The 19,182-nt window shown below is 62.3% G+C and overlaps 1 protein-coding gene and 1 long non-coding RNA gene across 7 annotated transcripts; one reads left to right on the top strand and one right to left on the bottom strand.

Annotated features, from left to right (window-relative positions):
- Positions 1 to 14: 14 nt before the first annotated feature.
- On the bottom strand, positions 15 to 4,118 carry LOC132427915 (uncharacterized). Of its 4 annotated transcripts, XR_009520026.1 has the most exons (5): positions 3,845 to 4,118; positions 3,193 to 3,346; positions 2,365 to 2,516; positions 1,319 to 1,359; positions 15 to 470 (listed from the first exon to the last, which is right to left on the bottom strand). It is a non-coding gene; the product is annotated as an uncharacterized lncRNA (long non-coding RNA). The 4 variants fall into 4 exon arrangements; XR_009520027.1 differs by lacking the exon at positions 1,319 to 1,359; XR_009520025.1 differs by lacking the exon at positions 15 to 470 and having other exon boundaries at positions 485 to 1,359.
- A 1,212-nt stretch (positions 4,119 to 5,330) lies between these two features.
- On the top strand, positions 5,331 to 17,312 carry CAPN10 (calpain 10). Of its 3 annotated transcripts, none has more exons than XM_060015812.1 (12): positions 5,331 to 5,628; positions 8,192 to 8,323; positions 8,698 to 8,894; positions 9,681 to 9,898; positions 11,469 to 11,610; positions 12,107 to 12,273; positions 12,533 to 12,753; positions 13,534 to 13,736; positions 13,822 to 14,110; positions 15,650 to 15,849; positions 16,097 to 16,142; positions 16,423 to 17,312. In XM_060015812.1, exons 1-12 carry the CDS (start codon positions 5,503 to 5,505, stop codon positions 16,450 to 16,452), a joined length of 1,971 nt encoding a protein of 656 aa, XP_059871795.1. In that variant the 5' UTR covers positions 5,331 to 5,502; the 3' UTR covers positions 16,453 to 17,312. The 3 variants fall into 3 exon arrangements, with proteins under 3 accessions (XP_059871795.1, XP_059871796.1, XP_059871794.1); XM_060015813.1 differs by having other exon boundaries at positions 13,822 to 14,077; positions 16,423 to 17,311; XM_060015811.1 differs by lacking the exons at positions 16,097 to 16,142; positions 16,423 to 17,312 and having other exon boundaries at positions 13,822 to 15,781.
- Positions 17,313 to 19,182: the final 1,870 nt, after the last annotated feature.

Below are 19,182 nucleotides of genomic sequence, written 5' to 3'. Positions count from 1 at the left end.
AACAGCTCTAAAATACCAACGTTTTATTTTATTTTATTTATTTTTTTAATTTATTTTTGGCTGTGTTGGGTCTTCGTTGCTGCGCGCAGGCTTTCTCTAGTTGCAACGAGCGGGGCTTACTCTTCGTTGCGGTGCACGGGCTTCTCATTGCGGTGGCATCTCTTGTTGCGGAGCACGGGCTCTAGGTGCGCAGGCTTCAGTAGCTGTGGCTTGTGGGCTCTAGAGCGCAGGCTCAGTAGTTGTGGCGCACGGGCTTACTTGCTCCGTGGCATGTGGGATCTTCCCAGACCAGGGCTTGAACCCATGTCCCCTGTGTTGGCAGGTGGATTCTTAACCACTGCACCGCCAGGGAAGTCCCTAAAATACCAGTGTTTTAAATAACGAAGTTTTATCTCTCACTCGTGCCTTGTGTCCGCTTCAGGCCAGGCGGGGGTGTGGGCTTCCTGTCTCTCGTTCCTCAAGGACCCATGCTGATGGACGAAAGCACCTCGTCAGAGATGGGGCTGTGAAGGGGCTCACACCAGCAGTCAGACGCGCTGGGGCCATGCACCACGTCTGTCCGCTCCTGCCACGTGCATGGAGGTGGGGGGTTTCGGCCAGTGGCAGTACTGACCACCATAGGGGCTGAGGGCAGTGCTGGGAGACAGAACTTTCGGGACAGAGAGGGGAGCAGTCAGGCAGGAGAATTGGGCCGAGGAGGGTGATGTCCAGGATGGGGATGGGAGTGGCCGTGAGCATCGGATCTGCTGGGGCCAAGGAAGGCGGGGCAGCGAGGAGAGATGGTGTGTGGAGAGCTGACCCGTGAGGGTTTGTGCATAGAGCCCCGCGCTGCCTGGAGCCTCTCTGGAGTCCAGGTACGGGCGTCTCGAGTCCCTCAAGCCGTGTCCTGTGTGGTCCAGACTTGCCCTGGGGGCGCTTCTCTCCCCTCCCCCACTCTTACTGGGACTTACTGGGGGTGAGCCCCCCTCTCTCAGGCCAGGTGCCTTGGGCAGAGCTTCAGATGTAAACATGAGGCGAGTCAAGCACCCACCCAGGAGAGCACCGACCACGTGCACAGCGGCCAACGCTCCCCGGCCCAAGCGGACCCCCAGGGAAGCAGGGCTGACAAAGTAACCAGACACAACTAACGTCTCAGCCACACGATGGCGGGGTGGGGGGGGTTTGAAATAAACCCTAAGACGGGAATAGGCACCTGTGAGATGACCAGGAGTCAAGAAAAAGAACCAGCCAGAGACCTTGGAAGTTTCTTAAAGGGACAACTTTTTAAATAAAAAAAATGCAACCCGAGAAGAATGGTCACAGTGAAGACGGGACTCACGGACTGGAGCATCAAAGAGCCCTCCTCGCGTCAGCAAAGGCCTGACGAAGGGAAAGAACAGAAGAAGCGTGAAGCGGTAGGATTCGCCCAAGACCCGGGGTCGTGGAAAGACTGGGCCGCACGAAGAAGCTCAGACTGATCAAGGCATCCTCGCTCTCAACACATCCGGGACTCCAGCCTCCTCTCCTTAGCCATTGCCCCCCTCTACCCACCATCAGACCTCCCCGGCCAGGCTGGGCCACCTAAGGCCGCCTCCCCCAGGCAGCCTCCCTAACCCACATCCCCTAACACAGGCTGTCCTTTCATCAAGAGGATTCTGACGGCAGCTGTTACGGGTTTGGTTTTGTTTTGTTTTGTTTTTTTCTTCACTTTCTCTCTAAATAATCACCAGATGCTGGGAGGGTGAAGGCCAAGCGCAGGGTGCGCCCTGAACACGGGCTGTGCCGAGGCTCCCACAGGGCTAGCCCAGCATCCGGCAGGGGCTCTAATGGGCACAGGGCAGGGTGCGCCCTGAACACGGGCTGTGCCGAGGCTCCCACAGGGCTATAGCCCAGCATCCGGCAGGGGCTCTCAGCACAGGGCAGGGTGGAGAGCGCTACCGCCCACCCACCCAGGCCCAGATAATCCTTCCTTGTTCAAAAACGCACGAGCAAGCAGAGAGGAATAGAGGACGCGACGCCCGCAGTGCAGAAAATATCCCACTTGGAAATCCGGTCACCTCAGAGCAGTGAAGTCAAGAAGAAATTACCTGTATTGTGTTCAAAATAAAACTTAAGAACACGTGACCACTTTGGAGCAGTAGTTAAGGGGGAAAGTCCTATCAGGAGCGTGTATTATTTTTAACAATGAGGTAAAAAAAAAAAACCCCAAACAATCTAAAACATCACCGCAAAAGAATCCATTCCTCTGTCAGCAAGCAAAGCGACCTAGGCCTGCCTGGTTTCGGAACGCTGGCTCCGTCCCACGTATAGCTGTGGGGTCCTGGGCTGCCCCCTCCTCCTTTGAAGTTAAGGTTCTTTGTCGTAAAATGGGACGGTGACACCTACCTCTGAGATGCGTGAGGATCGTACAAACTCCACGTCTCAGCGTTGTCAAGTGCATTTGACCCTTCAAGCCCTTAGGGGCGGGACCTTCCTCACTTCTGTTGAACTGATTGCGGGTTGCAGGAAAGACACAGATGGCTTTGTTCCAGCCCTGCCTGGGGAGATTCCTTCAGCTGGAACCTCCAGACAGGGGCAGGGGAGAGACCCACGCTTCCAGGACGCACTCCCGCTCCGCCCCAGCGAAGACCGTCCCACAGGGAAACAGTCCACATTCGTGGCCCTCGCTGACGCCCCTCGGCCCAGGCCCAGCCTTGTTTCTCACGTAATCCTCAGCCCGCCCCAGGGTCCCTGCACTGTGGGGGTTGCAGCTGGAGATGGGCCCAGAGAGCAGCTGGGACAGCCGCCCAGCAGGGCCAGGTTTCCAGTGATTCTTGCTCAGGTGACCTCAGGGTGCTCCTGGCTCGGGGGCCCTGGACTACTGCTCTGCGTGCCCCCGCCCCCGGGGGGCGGACACCCGTGCTCCCACCGTCTCTCGGTGCTCAGAGGCCAGAGTCAGCTCTGGGATGTGCGTGGTGGAGGCTGGTCCTGCGCGCCCAGGGCCTTGCTAAGGTAGGGGACCTCCCACCTGTCCCGTCCCCTGAGGAGGAGAGTCCCGGAGAGAAGGGCTTGCTCAGAGGGACAGCCGCCCCACCGCCCGCAGGCCCGGGACACGAGTCAGTCTCGGGCTGCCTGGGGTCGGGCACGTGGCCTTCACCGTTCTGTGGGCCTGAAACTGCCTTGCAGTTCAGACGCATCAATGTAGCTGAGAACGTGTCTCAAGAGCTTCCTCACCTGAGGGGCCCGAGGCCAATCCTTCTTGCAGCTCCACGGGGCCTCCCGATGTCTCACTTGTAACCGTCAAACAGCGCTATGACATGGAGCTGGTGTTCCCGCCTTACAGCGAGGGCCCTGAGGTCAGACTTTAAATAACTGCCCATCCCGGGACCTGCGGTTGTGGAGACGGGTTGTGCACCAGCGGCCCCCAGAACACCTCCTCATTTTCCCACCCCAGGCTGCCTCCGTCGCCTCCTGATACCCACAAGCCACAGGGCTGGGGGGTGGGCCAGGAGGGAGAGGGGACTACTGCTAATTGGCCAAGGGGTCATCTCTGCACCCAGAGGTGGGGCAAGGCACCACAGGGCTTGTGGGGGTAAGTGTGGCCCAGGAGGAGCTGTGCCCGCAGGCCGACAAGAGAGATGCCTTCATGCCGTCTCGGTGTTGGTCACAAACCAACACTGCAGGCCTGGGCTGCTGCCTACCCAGCACCAACCGTCTGCTGGCCCCTTCTCTGGGCGTGGGCCCAGCTCTGGACACGACATGCCCACAGGACACTGCCTGCTCTCCAGAGCTTGCAAGCCTGGGTAAGTGGCACGGCAGAGGCCCCCAGTTAGAGTCCAGATCCTGGACTGGCCCCAGCCCGCTGCTCACCACCCCAGCGTGTTACCTGGAGCAGACCAGTCGCCCAACACCCCAGGTCAGGGAAGTTTCTCTTAGTCCTTCAGGACACCCACATGAAGCAGGGCCCAGGCCATTCCTGACTCCATCCAGCTACGGTGCAGCCTCCAGCCTGCCATAAACATCTTCTGGGAGAGTCAGCACCACGGGGGCAAGGGTCATGAAGTGAGCATCCCAGAGAGAGATGTCAGATGATGCGGTTACTCCCTTCTCTAGAACCTCAGCAGAGATGAGGACCCTAGGCCTCCAAACCCCCCCGTATCATGCCACCACCAACAGCTGCTCCTCATGCAGGCCTTGCTGGGCCTCTCAGAGGGAGAAGCCGCAGCTGTCACAGCAACCGGGGGCTCTGGAGCAAGAAGGCCGGGGCAGGGGCTCCTGGACCAGGCTCCGTTTCTCATCAGCATGGATCAGATGGCAGAAGGGCTTCGATCTGAACACCCTTCCTATCTGGGAGGCTGGGCAAAAGCGGCCTGGGGATACAAAATCTGAGAAGCTCTAGTAGGTATCAGAGAGCTGTCCTAGAAGGATTGTGCCCCACCCCACCCCATCTCCTCCCCTGTGCGGCCCTCTGTGAAGGCTCCAGCCACAGTGAAGCAGGCTTGGAGAGGCAGTCAGAGAATAAGCCTCTGGCTGGCTGCCTGCCTTCCTTCCTAGGAATGGGGACGGGGAAGGGCAGGCTCCTGCAGCAAAGGTGAATCCTTGAGCAGATCCTTAAGTCACTGCCCTCACCAACCCGCAGCACTGAGCGGCCATGAGCTACAACCGCAACTCCAGCGGGTCACTGTGCAGCCCACCAGCACCAGATGCCCGGCCATCTGGGGACCCGGAGGATGCTCCAGCCTCATCGCCTGCCCGGCTCAGGATCTAGCGCGTCTGATCCCAGCCTGCCCTGCGACAGCCTCCCAGACCTGGGTAGGCCCTCCCGGGGCCGTAACATTCCCCAGGACCCCAGCACACAACCACAACAGTGGCGGACACCACACGGTCCCTGACGGCCCACAGCTCCCCTTCCCGAGTCTCTCATTGGCTCTCCCGACACCAGGTGGCCGGACCCACCGCCCCCGCCGGAAGAAGTGCATTCTGGAGGCAGCACGGCATGCTGGGACCTGTAGTTCGTGACCCGACCTCGGCCGAGACTGCCTCTCTGGTCCCTTCAGCCTCAGGAGGCAGTCCTGACGCCCCGACCCGAACCACACCGGCCCGAGGACAAGACGCTGCCGGCTTCCCAGGTGTGAGTCTCCGCTGAGACACCTTCGAGCCCCCCGGCCCTGGAAAGAGAAGTGCAGCCAAGGCGACTAACCGGCTTCGCTGGAGCCTAGCTAGAGAGCCACGCCCCCTGGGGGCTGGGAATCTGGCGCGGACTTCCCAACGCTCGAGTGGGATTGGGCCGTTCTGTCATGTGATCAGGGGCTACGCGCCTGGTTGGCTGCAGCCTGGATCGACGGTTACCGGGGCGACGGAGCGGGCGGGCACCGGGGCCGGGTGGTACTGTGGGTCCAGCGGGGCTGGGGGGCCGGGCCGGACGGGGGAGGCGCGAGGCAGGCGGGACCGCGGCCGGTTCGCGCTCCCTCCGGGGCTGCGCGCCCCCTCGGCTGCGCTCGGCACCGGGGCGCGGGCAGCAGATGGGAGCTCGGGGTGCCCAAGATGCGGGCGCCGGCCAGGGAGCTCTTCCGGGACGCTGCCTTCCCGGCCTCGGACTCCTCGCTCTTCTCCAGCTTCTCCACGCCGCTGGCCCAGTTCCGGGAGGAAATCACGTGGAGGCGGCCCCAGGTGGTGCAGGGGGGCGCGCGGGTCTCACGGGTCTCGCGGCAGGCCTCCAGGCGCTCCTTCCTGCAGGGGTGCGAGCGCGGCGGCCGGGGTTAGCCGGGGCTGGATGCACGACGGTCGGCAGGGTCTGCCGCCGCTGTCCTCCTGAGTGGGCTGCCAGGCCTCCTCCCCAGCCCACTCGGGGTGTGCTGGACCCGAGTTTACGGCCCCTCCTTGCGAGAGCTCCGTTCAATAGGAGATTCAAGCCACAGCGAGAGGGGCGTTTTAACAGACGCAAAGTCAGCCCCACTTGCGTCTGCTTTGAAGAGCTTCCAGTCTGCATGGCTCTTCTGGCCACAAGCGGTCTCGTTCTGTTTCTCATTATGTTCTGGAAGGGCCAGGCTGAGCCTACAAAGCAAAGCCGTTTTGCTCTGCGCGTTCCTGTCTTGGACCTCGTGCACTTGCACTTTCAGATGTAATTATTTCAAGGTGGCAGTTTAGAGGGATGCTCCGGCCTAGTGCTATGCTGGTATCTTTAGAAATGGTGTATCAGCTGAATAAGACTGTCCAAAGAACCGTCTCTCCCTGAGTGTATGCAGTCTTAGTGGGGACATCTGTGTGCACCAGCCCTGGAAGAAGGCCAGACCTGGCTCTGCCTGTTGAGGTGCTTTCCGTGGGCAGCACTGAGAGGGCCTGTTTGGCATGGAGGTGCCAAGGGCCAAAGAGCCTGACCGGCCGTGCCAGTGGAATTTGGGTTAAAAAAAAGTGTGGGGGGTGGATTTTAGGGACAATGGGAGGCCATTAGAATGTTTTTAGTAGAGGAGTGATTCGATTTGATTTACGTTTTAAGAAGCTCACTCTTACTGCCGGGTGTGAAATGGATTGTTGGGGCAAGAATGAAAGTGGCCGTTGCAGTGGTCCCGGAGAAAGATGAAGGAGCTCAGATTAGTGTGACAGCTGTTGGGATGGGGCTTTGGAGTGGATGGATTTGAGAGATATTTTGGAGGGGGGCTTGATAGGTCTTAGTGACCGATTGGAAACTAGAGCTGGGTTCGTGGTGGTCAGGAAATGGGAAGAGAAACGTATATTTACATAACACTCATTATATGCCAGTAAAGGCTATAGGTATTCTATGTGCACAGAATTTATGCCCTTGATTTTATTTAGTCCGCCTAATAATTCTATAAGGTTGGCACCTGTATCTCCATTTTACAGACCAGGAAACCAACGTTAAGTCAAAAGGTTGCCCAAGGTCTCAGGACTAAGAAGTGGCAGAGGTAGGTCTGAGACCCGTTTGTCTTAGTGACCGATTGGAAGTAGATGTCAGGATGAAAGAGGGACCAAGAATGACTTCTGGATTTCTAGCCTGAGCACCTGGGGGATGATGGTCCCGGTTGCTGTGCTGGGGAAGCTGGGAGGTGGGGGGGCTGGGGTGGGAATGTAGGCTTGGGGTTTGCTCTCACAGGTTCAAGCGGAGCTGACAGTAGGCAAGTGGACACGAGAGTCGGGAGCTCAGGAAGACCTGGCCTAGATGCTCCACTGGGAGCTGGGACTGTGACAGATGGCTTACTGTCCAGGGTCTGGAAGGGCATCTCAGGAGGAAGTATGGGCAGAGAAGAGGCGGCTTGGAACCGAGCCTTGAGGAACCGCAGGTGCCTTGACAGGTAGACTTGAGAAGTGGCAGGCAGCGAGGGGAAAGGACAACCAGAAGCCCTTGGAATCATGGAAGCCAGGAGGGGACTGCCGGGGTCGGGGCAGCCACTGCTCCGGTGCCGCCGAGTGTTGGGAAAGACAAGAACAGAGAATGCCCGTTGGAGGTGACGACACAGAGGTGACATTGGTAAAAGCAGTTTGGGGGGCATGGCTGGCTCAGAAGCAACGAGGTGTGGCAAGGAGCCGGAGGGAGGAAGTAGGGGCAGCAGCTCTTTCGAGAAGTCGGTCAGTGATGGGCCTAGAGAGGAAATAGTGCCCAGGGACAGCATCTTAGAGAAGAGAAGACATCCTCTCCCATGCCTTATGCTGGTGGGATCCTCCCTGCAGAGAAGGAAGGAAGCGGGGATCGTGGGAGGGACCAGATACTGCGGGCAGGAATGGGGTCAGGTCAGGGGGCTTCTGATGGAGCATCAGGTGTGGCCATCCGCTCAGAGGGGCGAGGGTGTTTTGAGAAGAGAAGGAGGAAGGAGAAGGGGTAAACTAGTCAGGAGTGTGGAAAACTGAGCCTTTTAGAGAAACAGTATAGAGGACCCACAAATTCCTACTTGCCTGTATGAATTTAAAGTGAAACCGTTTTCTAGACCAACCGTTTTATGAAAGGCGGGGTTGGATTCATCCAGAGTTGGGAGTTTTGCCAATTAAGGAAGGTGGACAGAGACAGGGACCCTGGAATCTTAAGTTGGATGCGATGATCTGAAGCCAGGAGGGGCTGACGGATACTGGCTGCAAGAAGCCAGCTGCTTCCCGTCCCCTCTTAGGCAATGTGGATGACCAGAAAAGCTCCTCCCCAGCCCCTGTCACATAGATCCTGTGTTCTTAGTTTTAAAGCTAGCCACAGGCATGAAGTAATTCTGGACGATTTTCTTTATTTCAGGAAATCTGCGCCACACCCCAGCTGTTTGCAGATCGCGCTCAGGAAGGACAGGTGAAGCAAGGGCTGCTAGGGGACTGCTGGTTCCTGTGCGCCTGCGCCGCCCTGCAGAAGAGCCAGCACCTCCTGGACCAGGTGTCTGCCACAGCGCGGCTTCCCCTCCGGCCCTTGCTTCCTGTCTGCCCGCGTTGGAAGGAAGCAGGAGGCAGCCAAGCTCTTGCCCTGCGGGACTCGGCCCTCGGGGGCTCCGAGGCGCAGATGCAGTGACCCCCTCCCGCAGGGGCCAGCAGGGCTGCTTTCTGCCCTGCTCTGCCATCTCCCGAGCCCTGGGTCAGGCAGGCATTTGGAATAAAAAGACAAACGTGCCAGCCAGGCGTCGGGGGAGGTGGAATCCTTTGCGCGACGGGAGGGTACCGTTCCGCACGGTCACGCTCTGCTCGGGATGCTGGGAGCGCGCCGCGTGGTAGCTTCTCTCACCATCTCCTTTTGCCTCTCCCCACGCGCGGCAGGTCTTTCCTCCGGGACAGCCGAGCTGGCTCGACCAGACGTACCGCGGCTCCTTCACCTGTCGAGTTTGGCAGTTTGGACGCTGGGTGGAGGTGACCATAGATGACCGTCTGCCTTGTCTTGCAGGGAGACTCTGCTTCTCCCGGTGCCAGAGGGAGGATGTGTTCTGGCTTCCCTTACTGGAGAAGGTCTACGCCAAGTACGCACGCTGCGGGTGGAGGGGCCGGGCCAGGCGGGCTGGGGGCCTGGGAAGCACATCTGCTCGCCCTGGGCTGCAGCATCCTTGTCAGCAGCTAGGGTCTGGTGGCCAGTCCTGGGTGGGGCGACCCGTCCAGAGACAGAGACTCTGAGACTTGGCCTGTGGTTTGCTGTCCCCTCTGCCCACTCCCTCTTTCCCTGCCCTCATTTCAAAGTCGGGCATGAAGGCCTCGCCTCCAGAAAGAGGGTGTGTGTTTTCCTCTCTCTTTCCTCAAACCCAAGCGAGAGAAATGTCTCCGTCTATCTGTGTCACCACTGGGGACAGGCGGCCTCTGTGCAGGTTGCTGGGAAGGAATGAGGCCACCGAGGTACCATGCTCGTTTATCGTAGTCCTGAGACCAAGGACTTCCTCCCCGAGTGTGCTGATGGCTGTGCTGAAAGGCGCTGGGCCCGTAGGCAGGCCTCTGCGGTGGGAGTGAGCCCTCCACTGCTGCCGCTGGCGGGGCCGAAGGCCTTGATCATGAGAGACGCAGGAGTGGGAGCTCACAGCCTCCGTGCCCGCCTCCCGCTGGTGCCCCACAGGGGCAGAGGCCGCAGGGCACTGCGGGGTGCTGTCCCGTATGGCCTTGGAGGCGAGCTTGTGTCTGGACTTGGTGAGGACAGGGTGGGAGGGAAAGAGGCGAGGAAAGAGAGGCGATTGAGGTGGGTAGAAGGCAGACCACAGGGGACAGGAGAGGGGCAGGGGGCCTGGTACCGGAGCCTCACGCCTTCCTGGCTGTCTCCCCAGGGTCTACGGGTCCTATGAGCACCTGTGGGCGGGACAGGTGGCTGACGCCCTGGTGGACCTCACTGGTGGCCTGGCCGAAAGGTGGAACTTGAAGGACATGGCAGGAGCCAGCGGCCAGCAGGACAGGCCCAGGGGCGCGGAACGCAGGACTTGTCGGCAGCTGCTCAGCCTGAAGGACCGCGGTCTGCTGAGCTGCTCAGTGCTCAGCCCCAGAACAGGTAGGCGGGAGCGGGCGGCGGCCTGGCAGGCCTGCACACCTGAGCCCTCTCGGCCTCCTGTACAGAGCTTTTTACTGTGGTCCTAGATGGGCTAAGCGGAAAGGAGGACCTTCGGAACTGGTGTCTGAGTGTGTGACCTTCCCTACTGACCGTCCTTCTCTGGAGGGAAGTGTCCCCTTTTCCCTTGACCAGGGCTTGCTGCCGTGGGGAGGCGGGAGCCTGTATTGGGGTCGCTGGGAACCAGGTGGTGGCACCATCTCTGGCCCAGCTGGTAACCTGGCAAAAGCAACAGTCAGGTTTTCACTTTAGTAATATACCTGCTTATTGAAAGAAATCCGTTGAAAAAACAAATCACTCAGACTTGACTACTTTTGACTTTTTAGTCCCTTCTCAGTTTTTTTTCAAAAAGATGTATATGTTTTATATTCTATATCATATGCCATTACCTGTGTTGCTGTGTAAACTTTGTCAACGTCTTCCGTTATCAGCGTGTCTGCTGCACGCTTCTTAACTCTTCCCTTGATGTTGGGGATTCAAGGTCTTTCCATTTTATGCTATTATAAATAGCACTGCAGTGGATATCCTTATGCATAATTGTGTTCGTATTTACGGTTATTTTCCTAACGGGCTTTTTGTCCAAAGAATAAGAACATCAAAATAAACTGCCACGTGTTGGCCGTCGCGCTGCCCGGCGGCGCGCAAGCGTTAGCGCAGCCCCGGGCTGGTTTGCCCACCTGCAGGCCTCAGGGTGGGGTTGGGGAAGCACACTTCGGGGGTGAGGGGAGCCCACAGAGTGCTGTGCTGGGACGCTGTGCGAGACACTGCCTCAGAGGGTGGCCTGTGTAGCATCAGCTGCCCCCAGGGTGGGGTAGGACTAACTCTGGGCACTTCAGGCTTTGGGGGAGCCCACAGGCAAAGATGGAGAGCAGCTGGAGCCCACCGAAGTGGCAGGGGGCTGGGGACGTGGGCGGGACACCCAGAGTGGCGGCTCCAGTGCCTTTCTAAGCAAAGCACTTAAAGACATTCCAGGAGTTTCTTCTCCTGTCTGGACCGCCACCCGCCCACCAGTCTCTGCTTGGCCCCTTCACTTCTGCGCCTGTCTGTCCCAAGGCCTCTGGCCAGGTGGAGGGTCTCCCGCGGGCCTCCAGCCCTCCCCACCGGTTTCTGCTCAGACACTACCTGGCGCCCCTGACACCTTAGCAGGCCTCGCCGAGAAGAGGTTTCTCTAGTGTCTGGCGTCACAGACCCGCCCGTGACCGTGCTGGGAGCAGCCCTTTTGAGAACCTCCCTCATCATCCTCAACGAGGGCCGAGGCCCAGAGAAGGGAGTGACTTGTCACGCCTGGCGGCAGCCGAGCCGCAGTCTAAACCCAGGCCTTCAGCGTGACTCACGCTGCATAAGGCCACTCCGGAGCTGACTTGTCGGCAGCGGTCAGGAAAGGAGCCCCTGGTGGCCCGCGGGGACCCGGGTGCCTGTGCAGCTGTGGTTGAGTGGGCTGGGGCGTCCCAGGGAAGGAGGCGGACCTGTGCATCTGCTCGGTTTGAGGACTTCCTGGCTGTCCCTCACCCAGGTACCAGGGCGCTGGGGGAGTTTCATGCTTTCATTGTCTCGGACCTGCAAGAGCTCCGGGATCAGGCTGGTCAGAGCATCCTGCTGCTGCGGATTCAGAACCCCTGGGGCCGGCGGTGTTGGCAGGGGCCCTGGAGAGAGGGGTGAGTGCGGCGAGGTGCACTCTGGGTCATTGCGCTGGTCTTGCTGGGGGAGGGGTGCGGGGCCCGAGGGGCAGCCCAGAGCCGCCTTGACCGCGTGTGCGCCTGGTGTCCGAGGCCGGGCCGTGGTCAGGACAGGGTTTCGTTGCTCTCCTGCTCGTGGGCCACCGTGCTCTGTGCTCGGCCCCAGATGGCCTGTTGAGGCAGCCTTAGTGCTGGGCCCTGCGACCCAGGCGCCCGGGGCGGTCGGGGCCTGTCCTGGGTCAGGGGCACCCACGGACTGGTGGATGCCTTGCCGGGCTGCGGGCGACAGACCCACGGAACGCCTGCACCCAGTCATCAGCTCAGCGTCAAGACCTGGCCCAGGGCCGCTGCCCTTCGCCGGCCCAGGGTCGCAGGGCGGGACCAGCATCCCCACCCCCACCCCGCCCTGCCACCTGCCACCCCCGTCATCCGCTCAGCAGGCGGGAGGCCTCGGCTGAAGGGAGGTTCCTTCCAGGGGTGAAGGGTGGAACCGGGTGGAGTCCGCGGCCCAGTCTGAGCTGCTGTCACAGCTCCAGGAGGGGGAGTTCTGGGTGGAGGAGGATGAGTTTCTGCGGGAGTTTGACGAGGTCACCATCGGCTTCCCCATCTCGGAGGCTGGCCACCTGCAGAGCCTCTGCTCAGGTAAGGGAGGCCTGCGCCCTGGGGGAGGCCTCGTGGCTCGCAGTGGCCCGGACGACTGGCCTCTGACGTCCGGGGCTGAGCAGGCCCCGCGTCCCACCGCGGGGTGCCTGGTTGCCCCTTGGCTTCTCTTCAGGGCGGAGCGGTGGCTGCACCCCCACCTGCCCTGGGGGGACAGGTGGCGGGGTGGGGGGCCCCTGCTCGTGCAGGGAGCAGGAGGGGGACCCCCGTCCCTGCAGCTGACGTGGGGGTCGCCACCCAGGAAGGGCGCTGTGCCACACTCAGGAGCTGCCCGGGGCCTGGGTCAAGGGCCAGTCGGCGGGAGGCTGCCGGAACTACAGTGGCTTCCCCAGCAACCCCAAGTTCTGGCTGCGGGTCTGCGAGCCCAGCGAGGTATACATGGCCGTCCTGCAGAGACCGCGGCTGCGCACGGCGGGCCACCCAGGCAGGGACTACCAGGCCGTGGGCCTGCACATCTGGAAGGTAACCCACCCGGGCCTGGCACCCCGCTCTGCGGGATGCAGGAACAGGGGTGAGGAGGCCTGAGCCCCAGAAGCCCCCGACGTGCCCCTCGCCCCCCCCCCCCGGCTGTCTTCCCACAGACCCCGCTCAGATCTGAGTCCACAGGACTCACCTCCCTCCGCCTAGCCCAGGGTGTGCCCTTTGGCCAAAGGCAAGCTACACAGAAGCAGCCGTTAGCAGAGCTGGCAGAGGTGTTAGGAGGGCTGCTAGGGGCAGCCCCGGACCTCCCTACAAAACAGGGGTGGGGTTGTTGTGCTCTCGTGGGTTGTCTGAGGTACCCTCGTACCTCAGGGTGGAGGTACGTGGAGACCCCTGTCCTGCTCTCCGAGGGGACAGGAGGGTGGCCGACAGAGGACCGCGCTGCCCGTTGGCTTGCCCAGTTGCTTGGTTGGTAACCCTGTGTGTCCTGACGGGATCTGACAGCTCACATCACACTGTTCCCCGTCTCTGTGCGGCCATGGCCTGCCTGGTGTTGCTTTCCTCGTGCAGAAACTGCTAGCAAGCGTTTGCCTGGCAGTCCCCAGGTTGCATCAGCCTCCTGCCTTTGCAGGCGCGGCCCTGTCTGGATTTGTCTGTCTCCTCCCGGAGCAGAGGAGGACTTGCAGGCTCCCATGTGGGATGGAGCCACTGACCCCAGGGCTGAGGGGAAGGCCCGGGTTCACCGGGGTGCGGGGGACCCGTAGGCCTGGGTGCTTCGAGGGGGGCCCTTCTGTGACGGGTGCACACGGGCCTCCCCTGCAGGTGGAGAAGCGGCGGGTCAGCCTGCCCAAGGCCCTGTCTGCGCCCCCCGTGGCGGGCACCGCATGCCACGCGTACGACCGCGAGGTCCACCTGCGCTGTGAGCTCGCCCCGGGCTACTACCTGGCCGTGCCCAGCACCTTCCTGAAGGACGTGCCAGGGCGGTTCCTGCTCCGGGTCTTCTCCAGCGGGAGAGTCTGCCTCAGGTGAGGGTGGTGGGCAGGCCGGGGACTGGGGCAGGGCCGCGTGAGTGTGCGCCACGGCCGCCTCCTGTGCTTCTCTCCCCGGCAGCGCCATCCAGCCGGCAGCCCAGAGCGCTGCCCCCCGGGAGGTCCTGCCCATGGGCGAGTGGGAGACCGTGAGGCTGCGGGGCTCCTGGAGAGTCGGCCGGACGGCGGGGGGCAGCCGGAACTTTGCCTCCTACCCCACCAACCCCCGCTTCCCCCTCTCGGTGCCGGAGGGCGCGGGCCCCCGCTGCGTCCGCATCACCCTGCGGCAGCACTGCCGTGACCACGAGGGCCTCCCCATCGGCTTCCACGTCTTCCAGGCAGGCGCCCCTGCTCCCGGGCATCCGGGTGGGGTGAGCCGGGGTCGGGCAGAGAGGCCCCCGGGGTCTGTCCGCGTCATCCAGTCACACACAAGACTCATTTCTATTCCTAAAGTCCATAGCTCACTGGGGGTCACGGCTCAGCTCAGGCAGCCCCTCGTCCACTCGCCCGGGCTCAGAACCACTGGACACTTGTGTCCTGAGCTGCCCCCAGCACTGCACCTGCAGCCGGGAGGCCCGACAGGGCGCAGAGGGTGCCGTTGTCCAGCAGGAGCCGCCCTGAAGCCGCGTGAATCCTCCCCGCCCCAAACCCCGTGGCTGAGTCTGGAACCAGCGAGGGCCTGGGCTCTGGGGACCAGCAGGAAAGGGACAGAGGGGAGGCCCACACCCGCTGAGACGTGACGGATGGTCGCGCCACCGAGTGAGGGTCTTCTGATCAGAAAGAGAAGACAGAGCTGGGGGTAGGAGCTGAGAGCGAGGCCGAGGTGCAGGGCCGCATCCCAGGCAGCAGGAGGGTGGGGCGGCCTTCGGGAGCTCGGGGAAGTGCGCCAGTTGCCCCCGCAGAGGAGAGGCTGCCTCCCGGGCTCACGTGGGCACGGGTGGCAGGAGACCGTGGAGGCCAGGCGAGGGCCAGGGCGTCACAAACGCCGCCCCGAGCGCCTTCCCCGGCCTCAGTCAGCTCTTCCTCTCCCAGCGCGTGAACAGGATGCACCTAGCGACGTGTAGCTGGAGAAGGCGGGGAGGTGAAGTGCTAGAGGTCAGAGGTCACAAACCCAGATCCCATGGTGAGGCGTGGCTCCCCTGCTCCTTCTGGGGACCCCGCTTCAAGATGGGCTTGGACAGTGGCAGGTGCCCGAGGACGGCATGGGCTGGAGGATGGCCCGGAGCTGTGCCGTCAGGGGCCCGTCATGGGGCTGGGCACGCTTAGCCTGCGCTGCAGACGACGTGGGGGAGCGGAGGGTCGGCTCTTCTCTGAGAAGGTTCTGTGCCCTCAGGATCCCAACGGCTGAGGACGTACTCTGGTGCCTCGCTCCACCGCAGGCCACCCCTGGGGTACCCCCCCGGCGCTTCGAAAAAAGTGCCGGTGCCGGGGCCAAAGAGATGAGTCCTGGGGCAGGGGCTTGCGCAGTGGGGGCCTCCTGGTGCCCTGGGTCTTAATTCCCCCACCCAGCTCCTCCCAGCGGCCACCCTGAAGGCTGGGCTGTGCCCTGGGACACGAGGTGCCCTGGTCTCTTCCCCTGAGAGCCCCAGGCAGAGCTTCTCGGGGCCCAGAAGCTGGGGCTGCAGTGACAGTCGCTGGAGGATGTGAGGGCGGGCCTTCTGCTGGTCCCCAGGCTGCGGCCCTCGGGTGGTGGGGCCCCGGTGAGTGGCGAGTCCAGCTTCGGGGGCCTGGCATGTGTGACGGGGTCCAAGCAGACTGCACTGGGCTGCTCCCGACCCAGGGCAGTGCTGCCTGGGAAGGGAGCGAGGCCAAGGCTGAGACAGGGGACTTCACTTCGCCGTCCTGGCGGACACAGCCGATTCGGTCCGCCCACGGGCAGGCCGCCCGGTCTGAGCCCGGGCCTCCCCCAGGTCCCAGCGGACGGCGGGGGCCAGGATGCGCCCTCCTTGCTGCTCCAGGAGCCTCTGCTAAGCTGTGTGCCGCACTGCTACGCCCAGGAGGTCAGCCGGCTCTGCCACCTGTCCGAGGGGACCTATTGGATCGTGCCCTCCACCTACCTGCCAGACACAGAGGGGGCCTTCACAGTGACCGTAGAGACCAGAATAGACAGGTGGGGCGCCGGGGCCGTGTGTGGGGGTGTGTGTGTGTCGGTCGGGGGGCCGTGGTCCTCAGCATCTTAGCGCCCCTGGTTCTCTCCCACCTGTCGCACACACCCAGCTCTCGCTGTGCTGGCAGAGCCCAGAGGCCTGTGGGAGGAGAGCGCGCCGTCTAGAGAGCGGGCGGGCCTGGAGCGTGGCTGCCTCTCCAGGTGCGCGGGGAGGGACCCAGAGGGGTGAGAGCGGTGTCTTCTCCCACAGGCGCTCCATTCACAGCCAGGAGATGCTGGGGCAGCTCCTCAAGGAGGTACGTATGGGGCCTGGGAGGGCCCAGCTCACTCTGCTTTGGGGCCTCCTGGTGCCCTGCGTCTTAATTCCCCTGCCTAGCTCCTCCCAGCGGCCACCCTGAAGGCTGGGCTGTTCCCTGGGACACGAGGTGCCCTGGTCTCTTCCCCTGAGAGCCCCAGGCAGAGCTTCTCGGGGCCCAGAAGCTGGGGCTGCCGTGACAGCCCCTGGAGGACGTGAGGGCGGGCCTTCACCCCTCGAACCAGGGCAGTGCCGCCAGCCCTCGCCATCTCCTCCCGCAGGCCTCCTTCGTGGCAGTGATGAGAGCCTAACCGGGTGATCCTGCGTGTCGGCTCTGGTGACCAGGGGTCTGAGGGGCTCCCAGTGGCCCACACGCCAGGGCCGCGGCGGCCGGCCTGAGCGGGTCCTGGCAAAGAGCCCCCGTCCCTGCAGGTGCTGCAGGAAGGGCAAGAAAAACTCAGGGTGGGCACCTTCGTTCCATGCCGCTGAGCCCACAGAGCCTCCCTGAGATCCTCCACGCCCTGTCTCCCTGGCCCCGGAGAGAGGCCTTACGGCGCGTCGGGACAGATCTTGTTTAAAACTATTTATTAGAAACGTTTTTAGGATGTAACTTTATAAATAAACATCAGTACTGAGCAGCTTCCGGCTGGCTCCTGGTTTAGGCAGCCAGCGGCTTCATTGGCTGTCACTGGGGGAGCAGGTGTGGGGCTCCCGCCTGGCTGCTGAGACACGGGGGGTGACCAGGTGGCCCGAGCGGTGCAGGGCTGGTGTAGGGAAGGAGGAGGTGGGTAGTGAGAGAGAAAATTGGAGGGGCAGCACACGGCAGTCTGCGAGTGGCTGAAGCGGCATGCTGCCATCAACTCCCCGTCCATGCTGGGCCCCCCACCTGGCTGCCTTCTAGTCATCTGGTCTACCAGCCGACGGGCTCTGGTGCGAATGCTGCCGCCGGCGCCCAGCGGTCTCCTGCTTCCTTCTAGGAGGTGCGGGATGAGGTCCTCTGCTCTTGACTTGGGAGGGGATAGCCTGCAGGCCTCTGACTCCTGGACCCCTCAACCCCTAACCATTTCTGGTGCCCCGATCGTGGCCTGGTTTGTCTCCTGCCCCATCTTCCTCCTCTGACTTCAATGCCGTGTCATCACCATGACTGGGGCGTCGAGCCAGTTGGGTCTTTTTGTCCTGTATTACAACACAGTCTGGAAAAAACTGCCAGTGGCCGTTCCATTGCGCGAAAGTGCGGGCTGGTCCTCGTCTCTCCTGACCTGCACCGTCACGGAGCACTGCCGGGCCTGATGCTGCCCTCGGGGGGCAGGAGTTGTCCTGGGAACCCCGAGTTCTGAGTCACGTGGAGCTGGGCTGGGGCCGCCACTCCTGACGGGACCACCCGGGGTCTTCGGAGGCTCAAGGTGGGGGGGTGTCCCAGTCTCCACCCTCCCCCGAGGTACCGTTTGCGATTTGTTGTCTGGGGTGGGTGATGGTTTCAGCCTCGCCCTTGGCCTTCCTGACTGGCGTCTCTGACCCCAGAGAGGGTGTTGGTCATTTGCACATGTGAATCCCAGTTACATGCTTGGAGACCAGGAAGTGACGCCATTGCCCGCTGGGAGCCGGTCCTGGCAAGATTCCACTGTCAACAGCCTCCTGTGTCCCACCCTGGCAGGGCCCGTGAGGCCGTGCCAGAGGTCAGTGTCAGCTCAGGACCTGAATGCCCAGTGGTTCGCAAACGTCTGGACGTCCCCTCCCTCTCCCTGAGCGCAGCCAAGGAGTAGAGGGCCTAAGGGCCGGGTGGGCGGGGGCGTCTGGGGGAGTCTGTTGTGCACACCTGCTGTCGGGGGAGGGTCCTTCCTCTTGGAGCCCGGCCACCTCTGCAGTCCGTGGGCCCAGGCCTGGCTCTCTCTGCCCTGCAGCTGGAGCTCCTTCATGAGTGACCAGAGGCGGCCTCACACCTGGCCCCCGGCCACCTGCCCTGTCACCCTGCTGTCCATGTATCTCAAACCCCCGGACGGGACGAGACCACCACCTGTGCCCAGAGGCAGGCCCCTGTCACCAGGCGCAGTGGGTGATCCAGCTCCAAACCCCATGGTATCAACTCTTCTTGGACCTCGGAGGCGACACGAAAACAAGTTTGGGGTGCAGGATGTTTATAAGGGAAGGAGGGGAGGTCTGACACGTGCATCCGGAGTCCCTCATGGGGCTTAAATGCAGGGTGTTTACACCCCGCCTGGCTAGGTCTCCCCGGCAGGTTACCCCGTGGGTGTCCTTAGAAGAGGTAGCAGAGCTTCGCGTGAGGACACGGAAGGCGGCCTTCTGAGAGCCAGGACGGGGGCTCCGCCAGGAACCAAATTGGCCAGTGCCTTGACCTTGGACTTCCAGCTTCGAGAATTGGGAGAAATCAATGTCTGTGGTTAAGCCTCCGAGCCTGCGGTGTTTTGTCCCGGCAGCGACCGAGACAGGCTGCTCCTGATTCTTGAGCCGCGGCCGCAGCCTTCCCTGGAGTGGACTTTCTCTCTAAGCCTCCACAGGGTGCGTGTGCTCTCTGCAGCTGCCACTGCCTTGAAGAGCTCGGTCCCGAGATCGGCTGGGGCGTGGAGGGGTACCTCCAGACCCACACGTCCCTGCCCAGCCTCAAAGCCCTTCTGCAGTCGGCCAGCTCACCCGATGGCCCTGCCTGGACGACCAGCTGTGTGCTGGGCACCTCTCCCTCGGGCCAGCCTGGGGCTCCCTGCTCCACCGGGGCGGTCTGGGGAGGCCTCCGGGGGGCGCAGTTGAGCTGGGCCACCGCGTCTGAACTCTTGTCAAACGCTGATCCCCTTCCCTTCCCCACTTGCTTCGCTTCGAGGCACTTCATTCACGTGAACACAGAGAAAGCCAGTGCACTGTCTCACCCCGTGAGGGTTCAGACAGGGGCCGCGCGGAGCGCCCCCCTTCCAAAGGGGCCTGAAAAGTAAAATGCTGTCAGCTGCCCCAACACCACTGGGCTCCCGGCCCGGGCAAGGCGCCAGGACTCCCAGAACCCCAGAAGGCGGGGGTGGGCCTTCCCGGGGCAG

Source organism: Delphinus delphis, chromosome 7 (assembly GCF_949987515.2).
Source record: "Delphinus delphis chromosome 7, mDelDel1.2, whole genome shotgun sequence".
NCBI classification, from domain to species: Eukaryota; Metazoa; Chordata; class Mammalia; order Artiodactyla; family Delphinidae; genus Delphinus; species Delphinus delphis.
The sequence above is the reverse complement of the archived record's forward strand: the minus strand, read 5'-3'. Positions and strand labels throughout refer to the sequence as shown.

What these genes read in the sequence shown, in the direction of transcription:
- CAPN10 (XM_060015811.1), top strand. Translation starts at nt 5,503, where the DNA reads ATGCGGGCGCCGGCCAGGGAGCTCTTCCGGGACGCTGCCTTCCCGGCC. An exon ending in CTGGAGAAGGTCTACGCCAA is followed by an intron (nt 8,895 to 9,680) that starts GTACGCACGCTG and finishes CTGTCTCCCCAG; the next exon opens with GGTCTACGGGTCCTATGAGC. An exon ending in TGGGCCTGCACATCTGGAAG is followed by an intron (nt 12,754 to 13,533) that starts GTAACCCACCCG and finishes CCTCCCCTGCAG; the next exon opens with GTGGAGAAGCGGCGGGTCAG.